This window comes from Peromyscus eremicus, chromosome X (genome assembly GCF_949786415.1).
Source record: "Peromyscus eremicus chromosome X, PerEre_H2_v1, whole genome shotgun sequence".
In the NCBI taxonomy this organism is placed as follows: Eukaryota; Metazoa; Chordata; class Mammalia; order Rodentia; family Cricetidae; genus Peromyscus; species Peromyscus eremicus.
The window spans coordinates 53,773,498-53,789,512 of NC_081439.1; the positions used below are offsets into that span (position 1 = coordinate 53,773,498).

The 16,015-nt window shown below is 55.0% G+C and overlaps 1 protein-coding gene across 1 annotated transcript; it reads left to right on the top strand.

The window, feature by feature from the left end:
* The first annotated feature begins 1,508 nt into the window (after window positions 1-1,508).
* Efnb1 (ephrin B1) lies at window positions 1,509-14,454 on the top strand. The gene is made up of 5 exons (XM_059250355.1): window positions 1,509-2,427; window positions 10,899-11,176; window positions 11,958-12,050; window positions 12,234-12,359; window positions 12,600-14,454. Exons 1-5 carry the CDS (start codon window positions 2,300-2,302, stop codon window positions 13,010-13,012), a joined length of 1,038 nt encoding a protein of 345 aa, XP_059106338.1. The 5' UTR covers window positions 1,509-2,299; the 3' UTR covers window positions 13,013-14,454.
* Window positions 14,455-16,015: the final 1,561 nt, after the last annotated feature.

Sequence of the window (16,015 nt, forward strand, 5' to 3'; positions counted from 1 at the left end):
TCCCATCGAGTGAGATGATGGCTATGGAACTCACATAAAAGGTGCTCAGCCAATTATCTCCATAGAAAAGTGACAAGAAGGAATTGAAATTTAATTCCTAATAGAGCCCTTACCTAGTAAGTCTGAGACCCTAAGTTAGAACCCTCGTTGATTAAAATGAGAAAGAAAAATGGAGAGGAAGAGGAGGAGGCAGACAAGCCCGCAGGGGTGGGGCGGGGGAGCATAAATAGGAGGTCTTTCTATCTTTGGCAATACCCAAATCAAGCCCCCAATCCAGATCTTTCCCCAGGCTCTTTCCTATCTTTTCTACACCGAGTGGCGGCTCTTGCTAATGCCATGCCTGTCCCGGTTTGTGTGCTCAAATTCAAGTGCCAGGCTTGCCTGTCAAGCTCTGGGTAGGAGGCTTCGGCTTGTCTCCGGAGCCCGCACGTCTGTAGAAGGCCAGCAGGGGGAGACATTGGCACGTGGGTACGTCCGCTGGGACCTGAAGAAGGCGAGTAGGTCAGACCGGGAGGGTCTGAGCTATGGGATTGAGCCAAATTATAAGCAAAGAGACAAGGAGGGGCGGAGAGAATGGGCCAGGGCTGGGAGACAAAGCCCCAGATGGTGAGGCCGAGGCCGGGAAAGGCTGGAGTCCGGAATCCCAGGGCCCAGATGCCCGCTTATGCTCTTTCAAAGGGCTTCTGCTCTGCTCCTTTTCCTCTCTGCCCTCTTTTCTGTATAGCCATGACCTTTTGTCCCTACTCGCCTACCCCAGGCCCTTTCGTGTGCCTCCAGACAAGACTGACTCTAAATCTGTGTACCCGGGGACGGGATGGGGGGTGGTGTCCCATAGGGCTCACTGTCAAAGATGAGATTCTTAAAGACTTGCTCTCTTGATGCAAATAAACTTCCTTTCCTTTTTGGACACAGTACTTTTTCTGAGTCTCCATCACCCATAGCTGACACTTTTTGTTGTGGTCAATGAAAGGAAGGAGTATGTTTCAAGGACAGAAAGAAGGCCCAACAGAATGTGGGTGCTGGACTAGGGGCAGGCAGACCGATTTGGCCACAGAAGTGGGCACAGAGTGGGATTCTGCGGCTGGTATGCGTGTGTGTGTGCGTGTGTGTGCGCGTGTGCATGTGCATGTGCGTGTGCGTGTGTGTGTGTGTGTGTGGTGTGAAAAAGAATGCAAGAACTGTGCTTTCTGGAGGTACTTGGGACAGAGCTTGTCTGGTCTAGGTCAGTGGGCCGGATGGTGACCAGGCGTGCGTAAAGCAGAGCCGGCCAGCAGCTTTTGAGAGGCGACAACTTCCCAAGAACACCCTGGGAACCAGACTAAGCGGGACACAATCACAACCGCAAGAGCCGCACATTCATATTAGTGCCATCGAGAGCGCAGCGTCCTTAAGAGCTCCCCGAAGCCCCGCCCCTTCCTGCTCTGTGGGCGTGGTGTGGGGCAAGGACCCCGTCACGGAGCTTTCTATTGGTTCGAAGGAGCAGGGTTGGCTTTGCGCTCGCCTGAGCAGGAGAGTAGAAAGCTCAGCGACAGCGGAGGGAGTCTATGCGCGCTGGACAGCAGTGGGGGGTGTGTGAGGTTCGCACTGACTGCGGACTCTCGGGCTCAATCGCCGGGGATTAAGGACTTGGCGACCGGACTGCCGGGCTACCCGGCCGAGGCTTTAGAGGCGCAAATTGGTGGGACTGGTTTGCTCAGCAGGGTCGTACTAGTCTTTTAAGTACACTGAGAGTAGCCGGTGCTAAAGTAGAAGCTGTCGTGGGACGCGCGGCGCGGAGTCCCACTGTGGCCCGGAGGAACGGAGTCCGTGCTAGGGGGACCCAGTCGGGAGCCTGGGGACCGAGCTTGCGTTGCTGGAAGATACCCTCCCTCTTCTCCCCAGAGGCGTCCCTCCCAGGACCGTCGAGGCGTCGGGGCAACCACTGAGCGCTCTGCGGGGAGACCCCATTGGAGAGAACACTCGCAGTCTCAAACAGTCTGGGGGAGCCGAGCGGAATCCGGCGGGATCACTCGGGGGCGGCGAGCCCCCGTCGCGCCTCGTGCGGCGGAGAGGCCAGGGGAGAGAGTCCTCGGAGGCCGCAGCCCATGCCCGGGTTGGGGACGCCTGCCCAGTGAGTCCTCCTGGCCAGCCGGGCGCAGGAGAGCGACCCCGAGGCCGGCGGGAGGGGAGTGCTTCAAGGCCGGCGGCTGCGGAGGATGGGCGCCTGAGTGGCTCCAAGCGCTGCGCGGCACGGGCAGGCGAGGCGAGCTTTGCTGAGGAGGCGCCCGGGGATCCTGAAGTGCATCCTGCCCCCGGGAAAATGGCCCGGCCTGGGCAGCGTTGGCTCAGCAAGTGGCTTGTGGCGATGGTCGTGCTGACGCTGTGCCGGCTGGCCACGCCGCTGGCCAAGAACCTGGAGCCCGTGTCCTGGAGCTCTCTTAACCCTAAGTGAGTAACTTATCTGCGCTGGTCCCTGAGGGTGGGAGGCACTCCTTCGGGGTGAGGTCGTGCACCCCCAAGTGCGTGTGGGGGGGTGTCCGTAGGAGGTGCGGTGCCCTATTTTGTATCTGGCCTTTACTAATGTTTTCTTGCGGACAGTCCGGGCAGGGTGCAGAAGGGTGGGGTGGGGGCACTTGACTGTGTTGTGACCCTTTGGGTTGGCCCTAGCTTCCTCAAGTCCCAGATCGAGTCGCGATGGACACACCAGGCAGATTAGGATGTCTGGGCGCTCGAGAGCGCACCCGAGAGCTGGGTGGGGGCGAGTAAGCAGCTCACTCCGGGGCCCCTGGGAACGTGGTGGTTTTCACTCACAGCCACTCTATGGGTGAGATCGACCTGAATGAGGGACCAGGCCAGAACACAGGTTCCTCTTTTGCTTAGGTGTCAGGGCGGCTCGGGACCTAGCGCCCAGGGCGAGTGGCAGCATCTGTATCGCTTCTCCAGCTTCTCCCATTTTCATTTGTCTTTCTTCCCTGTCTGTTTGCCTCCCTGTCTTTCTCTTTGCCGTCTCTTCTTGCACCCCCCCCCCTCCATTTCTCCCTGCCGGGGAGGTAGAAAGGCGGGCGCTGCTTCCAGGCTCACAAAGGCGGCGGGTGGAGAAGGGCGGAGTGGAAGAGGGTTTGTTTGAGGAGGGGGTTCCATCCAGCGCCCGTCGGGGGTCCAATTGAGCCAGGCAGCAGAGCTTCTTCGAGAGCCAGCTAGGGCTGAGAATGGTAGCGGAGCCAGCGAGGGAGGTGGGTGGGGAACGTGTGATTCCTGTCCAGGCAGGTCCTAGTCGCCCCCCCCCCCATCCAGACTGGAGAGCCTTGCTTAGATTTCTCCAATGGTTGAGGGAGGGGGCAGTGATATAAAGGAGGTCCTTTTCTTTCTTCTCTTTCCCCTTCCTAACTCTGCCCCCTCCCATCTCTAAACAACACACACCTTTCAGGGCGGTGGCTCAGTGGTTTCTGGCTGTTGTGACCTCTGGACCCTTTTCTCTTTTGGCATCTAGGACTCAGATTGGAACTCAGGGTCATAAACGCTCTTCCCGTTTTCTGGAAGTCCGGGCAGTGTGTGGACAACACAGTTAGTGGAAAACTGGGGGAGGGGGTGGCTGTTCCTTCCATGTTCCCAGATTTCTGTTTCTGGAATTTCCTCCTGTCCACTCTTGTGGGCTCTCTGCTAACTTCCTACGTTCTTGCCTGCCTTGGCCCCTTGAATCCCAAGAATGGTGCATCTCTTACCCCAAAAGTGAGAGAAGAGGGCTTCTCATTTTCCCCTTAGGTTAAGATAGGGTCCCATTACCCGTTGGTGGCTAAAGGGGGATCAGGGTGCAGGATTCTGCCTCCGTACAAGGAAGGGGACTCGCAAGGGTTTCTACCTTACTTAGAAGCCAGTTTGGTCACTGTGCCTTAACTGCTGGGGACCACATTGTTCTGGGGACCCCTCTAGGCTATTAAGCCCATGGAGGAGAGCTTGTGAAGTACCCAGTTCTTCGCTGTAAGGGTGGAGGCTGGAAATGCTCCTTGGCTAGGAGAATTGCAATCTCCCTAGGGTAGCCCATCCTAGGGGCTCATGGGAGTGACCTAATTGCTCTCTTGGGTTGAGAGACCATGGAACTCCACTGCTGGAGAAGAGCCCTCCTGCAGAGTTGAGGTTGCTGGGAGAAACAAGATCGATGGGAGCGTCCCTCTTTATGTGTTCTCTGCCTTTAGAGCTCTGGAGCAGTTTACAAGCTTGAGAAGGTTGTGTCCCCTCCGCTCTCTTCCTGTCCACCTCGAGCTGAGGACAGGCGTCCTTGGGCTGGGGATGGCACTGCCTTTGGACTCAGTAGAACCTGCCTGGAGTCTAGCCTGTAATTGAGCAGATTCTGGGAACAGGTTGGACTGATCCTGGAGGTCCCCCACCCCCATTTCATCTCTGCTCAGGGGTCTGGAATGCAGTCTATGTCTGCGTTTGTTGGCACCAGGTGCAGGCCAGGAGGACAGGACCGGGGCACTGCCCTCAGCTCTGGGGGCTGCCTGTGCTGCCGCCGCTGCCGCCGCCACACTCAACCCTTGGGCTGCCACGGCTTTCCTGATAAACACTATCTTTCTGCTTTCTTCTGTCCTGCCTGAGTTCTCCCTCTCAGGCCGGCATTGTTGCCCTCTAACACCCTGTGAGAGTGGAGCTCACCTCCCTCTCCAGCTAGGCTCTCCCTCTTTCTCACACTCCCTCTCACTCTTAGTCACTCTCTGCCTCTTTTTCTCAAGTCCTTTTGTTTCTCGCACATGCCCGTGCTTTCCCTCACAGGCTCATTTTCTCTTATCCCTCCCCTCTTCCTCTCCTAGCTTTTTGGTCCCTCTCCTCAGCCCTGTCAGGAGCTGGCACCCCTCCCTCTAAATATCTCCCAGTGCCTATAAACCCTGCTTAATTGCTTCCTCCTTGGGAAAAAAATCAAAATAAAGAAGTGATGGGGTCTGCTTCTAGGTTCCAGGGCACACACAGCCCCAGCCCCGGGGAGCTGGAAGAGCCAGCTTAGGACTCCCAGCCTGTCTCTTGAACTGCTCCTAGGGGCTGTCCGGGTGGTAGTCCCTGGGTGATGGGAGCTTCTGCTGCCTGGGCCCCTCCTGACAGATTTGCCCCAAGAGTCCAGGGTGAGAAGATGGCTTCAATCCCACTGGGGGTTGGTGGAAACCAGAGCAAGTATGTTTGGGGCCTAGGGGGGCATGGCCTAAATGGTCTCAGGGAAGCCACCTCCCCCAGCTGCTTCCCCTCGGGAACTTGGGGCAGCCGGTAAGCCTCACACTTGAGTCCTCAGCCAAGTCCAGCTGCTGCAGTTCCGTCTCTCGGTCCCATTCTGACCCTGTACTGCCCCCCACTCAGGTCCCCCCACCTCCAAGGAGTGGGAATGTGTTTGAGATCACATTACAAACCTTCCCTACAATGGGGGTGGGGTAGGGGGCTCAGTTTGGCATCCAGGACCCTTGACTCCATCCAGCATGGGTGGGGCAGCTGCAGACCCCAACTCATACTTGCCTTCTCCAAGCTAAAGTGTTGGCCCCAGCCCCCTCACAGCTGTTCTAGCTCATAGTCCTGGGGAGGCCAGCCCAAGGGACTCCTTTCCAGAGTGGCTAGGGACCTGACTATTCTATTTTCTGTCTGATTGACCACAGGTGAGAGCCTGAGAGACCTGGGAACCCAGCAGTTCTAAAGGTTCCTGCTCCCTGACCCCACCCAGGGAAGCTAGGCAAGGGCTACAGGGGTCTATGAGGAAGCTGGGCTGGGGACTGAGTTGGGGTTCCCTTTCTTCTCTTGAGCTTGGGGGGTCCCTCCGTTGCTCTCCCAGCTTGGGTGCATGGGGATGCCTGGGCCCTGGATACTGCTTGCCCTGCAGCACGGTTTTCTGGGGTTAGGGCTATGTATGGGGTCGACGGGCCAACCAGGAGGCTGCTGGTTGCCATGGGAATACCAGGTTTGAGGAATAGTTCACTCTGTGATGATAAGGGGATCTGAAGTGGGGGCTGCTCTCCAGCAGCATTTTGAGATTGTGAAAGTCCCTTCTCCCTGGTATGTGTTTTGTGGTGGTGGTTTGGGATCAGGGGGCCAGCAAGCCCAAAGTATGAGCATTTTTATCTCGCTACTTCCAAATGATACTGTGGTTGGCATGCTAAGTAATAGGCAGGTAGTACCTTGCTTCTTACAATGTATTCTCATATATGATCTCATCGGGTGCTCCCGACAGCCCTGGGAAGTCGGCATTGGCCCCATTTTCCAGAGAAGGAGGCATATGCCCAGAAAGGGGAAATGACTTGTCTGAGGTCAGCCAGTGACTTGTTGAATCGGGCAGAGCTGTGCTGTGTACCATTCTTTCCATGCTATCCTGCTGCAGGGAATAGGAATTCAAAGCTGGGTTGGAAGCAGACCTCTGCTGCCCCTGGGTTCTCCCCTCTCACCTCCCAGGCAGGCCTGCATCTGCTGTATGACTCAGGCCCTGCCTGTGTAGGGTAAGTAGTGTTCCAGCCTCTTCATTTACCTCTCCTAGGCTTAGCTCTGAGGGCATTCTGCACAGGTGACCTAGCCCAACTCACCGACTGACACTCTGCCCCTCCCAGCTCTGAGTAGCTCCTTTGGTTCTTCTCTGGGCCGGGAATCTCTTCCTCTTAGGAAGTGCAGGGAAAACATGGCAAGGGGTGGACTAAACCCCAGTAGACTAGCTTTGGTCAGGTGGGACAAAGAGGCGGGCATAGTTCATGTAGGTGGGGAGAGTGACTTCCTCCAGGATTCTTCTGGCTTGCCTGCCTCCGACAGAGTTGTGTGTGTGCCAGGGCCCAGCTGCTGTTCCTGCCCACCCACGCCTGGGCGGGCACTGCTGGGACACGCCAGGCCTGCTCCTGCTGCCTCGGGGGCTGGGTGGAGCTGGGGGAGTGAAAGAGGAGCCTTTAATTTGGGGGCTCCCCACCCTAGCTGGGATGAGAGCAGACTTGAGTTCTGGCTTGGGGTCTGTCCCTCATCCGTATTACCATCCTGGGGTGAGAGCAGGCCTGGCAGTGGTGGGGTCACCAAACCAAAATTGTGGCGAGAGTCTTCTACCACATTTAGACTTACATGGCTGGGAATCAGGCTCCCCCTTAAACCTCTCTGGTAGAGCCCTAGGAAAGGGTTCGGAGGGAAGAAGTATAGGCCTGGTGGGACAAGAATAGCCGTCTAGGCAGAAGTGTCCCAGCTGCAGCTCTTCCCCTGTAGTATAGGTGGCCTTCAGAAAGGTAGAGGAGCTTATCTGGGCTAAAGGTGCAGGTGTGAGGGCTATTAGTGTCTCATCATTTCAGGGCCTTGGGGGCTGCTGTCCCCAGAGCCTGTGGGGTTTTCAGAGCTTGGGATTGGCGCAGTCTACAGTGGTGCTTCTAATGAGAAAGGCTGAGGGAAAGCCTTGGGCTAGGGGAGAGGGGAGAGGGCAGGCCACAAGACCGGAGCTGAAATAGTTCCAGCTGCCTTCCTAAAGTCCTTTTACTCCCTGGGGTGGCTCCCTGGGCTCCCAGGGCTATCAGAGGCTAGGGAGGGAAGGCCTCAGGTTGCCATGGAGACCTGCTTTAGGTTTCCTGCAGGGCCATGTCAATCCCCTTATTTTCTAGAAAAGGGCTTTGTCTGGGGGTGGCCCCAGGCAGGAAAGCTTGGCTTGATGATGGGGGGCTAGTCCTTCCTGGAAGGTGGTGCCTAAAGAGTTTAGGTTAAAGACCTTTTCCTTTTCCTCTTCTCCCACTCATAACTTGGTGAGAAAAGGGGGAGATAGGTAGGGTGTCCCTACAAAGTATCTCTAACACTGCCTGGCTTTGGGCTTCACTTCACTGGCTATACACCCAACCCTTGTTGTGATCCCATGTCCTTTCTTGGACTTCTCATGGGCCCAAGTGAAATTTGTCCAGTTAGCGGAAGATGCTAAGAAAGCGTGGGATTGGGGTCAGGGATGCAGGCCTCATTAGACTCCTTTCCCTTGCACACTTTAGGAGAAGGTGAGTTTTCTTCTGCCGGCTGCTATGCAAATGAGCTGATGAATATTCATGAAGTCTGTTCACTGAGGTTGGAGACACTCTGAGGGGTGTTGGGGGCAATAGTCCTTTCTTCTCCCCCTCCCCCCACCATGCAGACATCTGTTTCCTCAATGTGTCTGGGTTCAAAGTAGAACCCCAAGTAGCTAAATGCCCTGTTCAGTCCTGGAGCGCTGGAGTCTGGGTGGGTAGTAATGAAAGAGTGTACCAGAGCAGACACATTTCTCTGGTGAGAAAGCTGGGGCCCAGTGGTTAGGAAGTGAACTGGTCGGTCTCCCATGTTCATGTCATCTGTGTAGCTACACTCCCGTGTCCTGCTGAGGTGCAACTGTATGAGGATCAGACACTGTGGAGGTCCTGTTAGAGCCCTAGGGATTTAAGCAACTTTTCCTCAATGGGAACATTTCTCTGATCATTCATTTCTTCATAATAAGGGTCTAGGCTTGGTCTCTAGGGTTCCTTTGAGCTCCGAAATGTTAAAAATGGTCTATTCTTGCCACCTGGGGAGAAGCAGAGGAAAGTGAAAAATGCCTTGAGAATCACAGAAGCTTCGGTGAAACTTGTGGGCTTTGTAGAGCACATGGGGTGAGGGCATTCCTTCTCAGATGTTTCCTGGGGCCTCCATGTCCTGTTTGCTTATGTTCTGTCTGCTGCAGAACTGTAGAGGTAGAGACCCCAGGACAAAGCATCCCGTTCTGGCATTGGCCCTCCTGTACATCGGGATGGCACCTCTTAGCTTTGTGGAACATCACATGACATGGAAGGAGGGCTGGTCTTGGGGTTTTTTCCCCATCTACTTCAGCCATGTAGTCAAATTCCCTCCTTGCCTAGTGAGGTGTCAGGACAAGGGCGCATGTTTGACAATGTGAAGACATCTGCCCAGAGCTCTCAATATGCTTGTCTCCACTGCGTTGTGGCTCTCAGCAAATGGAACCACACTGTAGTAACCTGTGAACTGGGGCTCTGTACCAACACACCAAACGCTACTCTTTATTCTTTCTATGCATTACCTTTAGCCCGCCATTCTTCTTTCCGCTGGAGGGTCCGTCACCAAGGGGATGAACCGCACAGTGCTTGTCATGGCCCTTGAGGAATTTCCATCTAGCCCCAGCTATCTCTCCCACCTCTTTTGATACTCTTGACTCTTTCCTGTGCAGGCTGTGTGAGTCATCAGCAAGCCTGCGTTTTGTCTCATCCATGGCTGTCCACTGTGGCTGTGTACTGACAGTTTATCATTTACCTAGCACCCACCTTCATCCTGCTCTTTATATGAAACCGTCTCAGAGCATCGCAGTATTGTGGTGAGGTGGGCCGTCTTCTTCCTCTTGATACCTCCTACCCTGGTCATGTGAAGTACCATCTTCACATGTAACCTACAGATAGCCTGGAGCTGTCTATGGCTAGAGTGTGGGCTGTTTACTTTTTGGAACCAAACCAGATAATCAAGTCCGTGAGAGTCAAGTTGTATCTTCTCTTCCTAGATCTTGCCTAAGAAACCACAGAACTTAATGTTGGTATCTGATCTTCTGCCTCTTGGCGGACTATTTCAAAGAAGGATTCAATGTTATTGAGTACCTACTGCATTCTAGGTGCTTAGCCACCTCCAACCCTAGGAGTTAGGGACCCTAGTTTATAAGTGAAAAAAATTGGAGTTCAAAGAGACTGTGTAGCTCGTCCAAGCTACTAAGGGCCTAGCTTTGGAATTTGGTTCCAACATGTGTTCTTTCTTCCTTGTTCTCAGCTTCTGCCTGCACAAGCTGAGAAATGGCCAACAGAGCCTCACTTTTTTACTGTGCTTTCCAGACTAGACAGTGAAGCCTGGTCCAAGGCATTTAGTCATCTCCTCTTGGGATCTGTAGTAGCTGCAGTGTAGAAATAAGAGGGTAGATTACAGGTATGTGGGCTTCCTGAGATCCTGTGATCCTGTCTTAATATCTGTTGTCCTTGGTAGGACTATCCTTTCTTTTTTTCTTTCTTTTTTTTGGTTTGTTTTTTGAGACAGGGTTTTTCTGTGTAGTCCTGGCTGTCCTGGAACTCACTCTGTAGACCAGGCTGGCCTCGAACTCACAGAGATCCGCCTGCCTCTGTCTCCCAAGTGCTGGGATTAAAGGTGTGTGCCACCACTAGGACTAACCTTTCTTAACTTCTCATAGTCATCTTAAGAGTGAGAGACTGGTCAAGTTTAAGGATTTAGGCTCTTGGGGTGAGGGTGTGTGCATCTCCCGAATGATATTATAGAGCTGCTCCTAACCAGAGAGGGTGGCCATCAGATCCTGGTTCCATTGCTTGTTTCTATCTCCCCATCATGCCCAAGGTTAGCAAGATGGGGGGGGGCAGGTTCCAGGCAGGTTGAGCTCCCCTAGCCTTTGGCTGGGAGCTGCGGGGGTGGTGGTTAAGACATGTGTGGGCTTGCTCTCTCTCTCTCTCTCTCTCTCTCTCTCTCTCTCTCTCTCTCTCTCTCTGTGTGTGTGTGTGTGTGTGTGTGTGTGTGTGTGTGTGTGTGTAAATAGCAGCAGTGGCCTTTGAAGGAATGTGAGTGTGTTGGGAAGTATGGGGAACAGGGCACCACCTCCAGGCAGCCTGGGTCTGACACATTGGTACCTGGCCCATTTGGCCACGTCAACCCCCCTGCGGAAATGCCCCATTAGGACAAAGGGCTCCCCTAGCCAGGCATTGCCCCACCCTGCAAAGCACTGAAAGCCTGGCAGCCTTGCCTATGGGCCACCCCTTCCACACCCTGCTCGCAGTATGGCTCTCTCTCCCCGCCCCCCAGCCTAAGGATAGAGGAAGGGCAGACGGCTGATTTGATATCTCCACCCAGTAGGACTGCTCTGGCCTTCATTGTCACAACCCCCTGGTTTGGGGATAGCCAGAGATCCCGACCTTGAGGTTGACCATTTTCTTTCTTCTGGGCAGGTTCCTCAGTGGGAAGGGCTTGGTGATCTACCCGAAGATTGGAGACAAGCTGGACATCATCTGCCCCCGAGCAGAGGCAGGACGGCCCTACGAGTACTACAAGCTGTACCTGGTGCGACCAGAGCAGGCAGCTGCTTGCAGTACTGTGCTTGATCCCAATGTACTGGTCACTTGCAACAAGCCACAGCAGGAAATCCGCTTTACTATCAAGTTCCAGGAGTTCAGCCCCAACTACATGGGCCTGGAGTTCAAAAAGTATCAGGACTACTACATTACGTGTGAGTCCCCACCCACCCATTGCTGGCTCGCCCGCCCACTAGGCTTAGCTCTGCCTTCCTGCAGCCTCCTTGTCTGTGGGGTGACAGTGGCAGCTTCTGAGTGCTACAGTGATACCAGCTGCACACATTTACGGTGCTGCCTGATGTGATCCCCTCTGGAGACTAGCATGCTCTCCTGGAAGCCTGGCCTTGGAATTCTCAGCCCAACATCCAGCACACGCACGGCAGCTTGCCTCGGCTCCAGGGCATGGATGGGAAAGGCTTCCTATCCATGTTGCTTTCTTTCTCTTTCTTTCCTGAGAAAGAAAAAGAGTTGACAGAATCCTTTGAGATCAGCCAGCTGTTCTGCCTTTTTGGGGGGGTGGTGCTAGGGCCCCAAGAGGTGAATAGGGTTGAGGATGTAACTCAGTGGAATTTGTGACTAGCATACGTGAGTCAATCGTTAGCCGCTCTGTCCTCCTCCTCTGACCCTCCAAAGGGGTGCGTTGGTGCCTTGCCTCATCATAAAAGCAATTGCTCCCAGGACCAAGGCCTGGCCACAAGCAGTGCCCTTAGCAGAGGGGCTTGGGGCCTGGCAGAGCTGAGTTATTTCCTTTTGGGAGGGAAGTAGGAGGGTTTGGGGAGGGCAGGTAGGTAGGCGCTGTTTGCCATGCTCCAGTCCCAGTGACTGTCCTTGGCTCTCTCTTGATGATTGTGTCAAAAAAGGCAAAAAAAAAAAAAAAAAAAAAAAAAAGATACACCGAAAACTCCAGTTTCTGATTTCTCTGGCCTTTTCCTGCAGCAACGTCCAATGGGAGCCTGGAAGGGCTGGAGAACCGGGAGGGAGGTGTGTGCCGCACACGCACTATGAAGATCGTTATGAAAGTTGGGCAAGGTGAGTGCCCAGTTAAGCCGTGGGGGCTGGCAGCTGGTTGGGTTGTCTTGGTAGTGGGGACGTGGTCAGCAGGTTAGAGGGACAGAGGTCTAATATTCAGGCCAGTCTTAACCCACCCGAGGTAACCGAGGGGCTCCGTGCTGGCAGCCCTCCCTCCCTCTCATGTCTTCTTTCTGCCCGCAGATCCAAATGCCGTGACACCTGAGCAGCTGACTACCAGCCGGCCAAGCAAGGAGTCAGACAACACTGTCAAGACAGCCACACAGGCCCCTGGTCGGGGATCCCAGGGTGACTCTGACGGCAAGCATGGTAAGTCTATCTATATAGGTTGTCTGCAGAGGGCATTGCTCCGACACCCTCTCGGGCTCGTATCTGAAGACGTTCCTGCTGGCCACCCCCTCCCCGAGCCTTGCCGGGTATCTCTGGTGAATGTGGGCGGCGGCAGGGACACAGAGAGTTCCTTCGGCTCTGGGATTATTTTGCAGCCATCATTGTTGACGGCCTCGTCTTCTGCTGTCTGACGAGCGATTTTTCCTTCCCTTTCCTCAGAGACGGTGAACCAGGCAGAGAAGAGCGGCCCAGGTGCAAGCGGCGGCGGCGGCGGGGACTCGGACGGCTTCTTTAATTCCAAGGTAGCACTGTTCGCAGCTGTAGGCGCTGGCTGTGTCATCTTCCTGCTCATCATCATCTTCCTGACAGTCCTGCTGCTCAAGCTCCGCAAACGACATCGCAAGCATACGCAGCAGCGGGCGGCCGCCCTCTCGCTCAGTACCCTAGCCAGCCCCAAAGGGGGTAGTGGTACAGCGGGCACTGAGCCCAGCGACATCATCATCCCCTTACGGACTACAGAGAACAACTACTGCCCCCACTACGAGAAGGTGAGTGGGGACTACGGGCATCCTGTCTACATCGTCCAGGAGATGCCACCTCAGAGCCCGGCGAACATCTACTACAAGGTCTGAAGGCCCCGCGTGGCCGCAGGCTCCACAGGACACATGGCCTGGACTGGCCTCTCTTTTCTCCCCCACACCCCTCCCCTTGCCAGCTGTGCCCACCTTTGTATTTAGTTTTGTAGTTTCTTGGCTTTTATAATCCCCCATTTCCCCTGCCCCCTGGGCTTCGGAGGGGGGTGCTTGTGCCCCCAATCCCCATGCTCATGTGCCTTCCCCCTCTGGCCAGGCCTCTGGGCTCTGTGGGGGCGCCCTTTCTTGGAGGGCAGGGTTGGACACTGATGGACTGCAGGCAGGGAGACAGCCTCCTGGCCCTGCCCCCTCCTCATCCCCTTTACCCATTCCCAGGACTGCTCGTCCACTCTCATCACTGTTTTTAATGCTTTTGTGTTCATTTTTTTTTTTTTAGCTGTCAACTCATTTTCATCTGTTTTTTGAAAAAAAAATGGAAAAATGTACAAGGCAGCCCCTCCCCGGGTCTTCTGAGCCTGGCCTGACCCAGTATAAGAGGGCCTGGGGCAGGATGTGGCCAGCCAGAAGCATAGGATGGCATTTCTTTTAGAGTCTCCTCAGTATTTCAGGGGAGTGGGGGAGGCCCCACCAGGGCTATTTCTGCCTGTGAGGGAAGAGGAGAGAGCCACTGGGCAAGGTGTCCCACCCGCCTCTTCTGACCCTCATGATACAATGCTGTTCCTAGCACTGGGGTAGTGACTACCAGCCTTCTACCAAAAAAAAAAAAATCCCTTCCTTGTGGGATTCTTGGGCATCTCCTGCCTCCTTCACTCTCACGGTAATTAATGTCTTAATTGGCTGTTGCCTGGGGAACAGGAGAGCTGCTGCAGGCCGATGACCTCATGGGGGGTGGAGGGAGGTGAGGTGCCCAGGTGGCTATTTGCCCTGCAGAGCTGGGAGGTTCCCCCCACCACCCTGTTCTCTCCTCACCTTTGGTATCTTTGCTTTTGTGGGGAAACAGAGGTACAAGGTGGAGATCTAAGCGGGTGTAAGGCCAGGTGGCCTGCTCCTTCTCTGGGCTCTAGTACGAGTAAGCACACACACACACCCCCACTCCCTCAATTTGGCTCCCACCGGCCCCCCTAGTTTTGAGCTGGGGCCTGGAAAGAGGAAGAGGCTGCTTGGGGCTGGGCCAGCCTGCAGTGCACTTTGACCCCCGCTCCTTGCCAGCGCGGCTGCTAACAGACTGCCACTCAAGTGCGCCTTGCAGGCACTCCTAGGGCTGCGGTGGAAGGAGCTGGGCCTTACACCACCCACCTCCACACTGCCTCCTGGCCAGCTGCCCACCCCAGTGCCAGGTGCGAGAGGGAGCGAAACAGCCAGCCCCTTCCAGGTGGCAGTCGGAAGGGATTTTTGTTTTTGTTTCTGTCGCCATTTGTGTAAATACTAAGTCTTTTTGGAAGAAATAATGTAAAGATGTTTTGTATAAACTCTGAATTATTTTCTTGTTGCTTTTTTCTTAGAAAAAAAAATGAGAACTAAAAAAAAAAAAAAATTAACCACATGGAGAAATGAGTGTAAACTAGTGTCATGATGTCAGGGAATGAAGTGTGACAGTGTGTCTGTCTGTACGTGTGCCCGCACTTACATGTGAGAGATTTCCTTTGCCTAACCGCAGGTCATCAGGGCAGGTGGCTGTCCTGTGAAGGCCGATGTTTCAAGTGCCCATGCTCTTCCTGCTGTTCTCTGCCCCCCAAGTGTCTCTGCCTCCTTCTTCTGCTGTCACGGTGCCACCCTGACTATCCTGTCACCTCTGTGGCTGTGGCACAGGCCAGAGGCATCTGCCCAGGCTGGCACCAGCCTCAGCCCGAAAGGGTTGTTGGGGAGGGGGTGTTCCCATGGGGAGCCTGGGTGTGTCTGCAGGTCCTGCCACCAGCTGGTTGGAGCTAAATGTGGAGCCTGCCGGCAGGCCCAGCCCTGTCCTGCCCCAAGATGCCTGGAGCTGGAGAGAAACGTCAGAAGATGGCCCACTGGGTACTAGGGTGACTTCAACCTGCCCATCTCACCTCTCAGCCAAAACAATCTTCCTTTTCCTGGCTTCACAATGGGGCCACGCCAGAGGTGCCACCATGGTCTACTTGGTGGTTTCTGGCTGGCAGAGGAGGCTCTGAAGCTAGAGCAGCCCTGGAGTGCTCAGGCTCCCTTCCACAGGCGGATGAGTAGTCAGCGTGTTCAGGTCGGAGTGTGGTCAGGGCGCTAAACAGGGTTTGGCCTCCCTCCTATGACAAGAGGTGCAGACTGGCAGAGTCCAGAGCAGCCTACAGGCCTTGTCAAGGCACTGCCTCTGGCTATGGCTAAGGCAGTTATCAGGGGAGGAGGACAAGTGAGATCCCACCAGCTAAAAGTGGGTAGGAAGGTGTTAGAGGAAAGGAGGAGGGGGAAGGAAGGGGAGGGCGAGGACGAGATCCGGAGCAGGGAGCCTAGTGGAGCAGGGAGCCTAGTGGAGCAGGGAGCCTAGTGCAGCAGGGAGCCTAGTGCAGCAGGGAGCCTAGTGGAGCAGGCACGGAACAGGGCCAGCTCCCGGGGAAGTGGGGAACCCAGAAGGAAGCGGGAGGAGGGCCTGGAGACTGTGGGATTTGCCTGAGGAGGGGAAAGAGGCTGGGCTAGAGAAGGGCTGGGCCAGCCTGGGGTGCTGCTGGAGCCAGCTGGGGCAGAGTCTGTTTATTTGGTTTCTCATTAACCAAAGGAAGTGCTTGGATCAGATCAGGCCTCTGCTGTTTGACTGCTTGCCCAGAGTGGGGCCCAGCTTGGGCCGAGGGTCTCTGACCAGGGCTAGCTCTGGATAGATTAGTGTCTCTGACTGACCTCAGGTCAGGTGAGCCTTACCTATACCCCCCAATAGAGTGTCCTTTAGCAGTCGCCTACTCTGGCCCAGGGTGTCAGTTGCCTTTGCCCCAGTGGTGATGGGGTGGGGCGGAGGATGGAGGATCCTGGAATAAGATGTGGGGATATAAAGAAAAATTAGTAGAAGACCAAGGAAAGTCTGGGCAGTCTACCCAAGAC

What these genes read in the sequence shown, in the direction of transcription:
- Efnb1 (XM_059250355.1), top strand. Translation starts at nt 2,300, where the DNA reads ATGGCCCGGCCTGGGCAGCGTTGGCTCAGCAAGTGGCTTGTGGCGATG. An exon ending in TGGAGCTCTCTTAACCCTAA is followed by an intron (nt 2,428 to 10,898) that starts GTGAGTAACTTA and finishes TCTTCTGGGCAG; the next exon opens with GTTCCTCAGTGGGAAGGGCT. An exon ending in TGACTCTGACGGCAAGCATG is followed by an intron (nt 12,360 to 12,599) that starts GTAAGTCTATCT and finishes CCCTTTCCTCAG; the next exon opens with AGACGGTGAACCAGGCAGAG.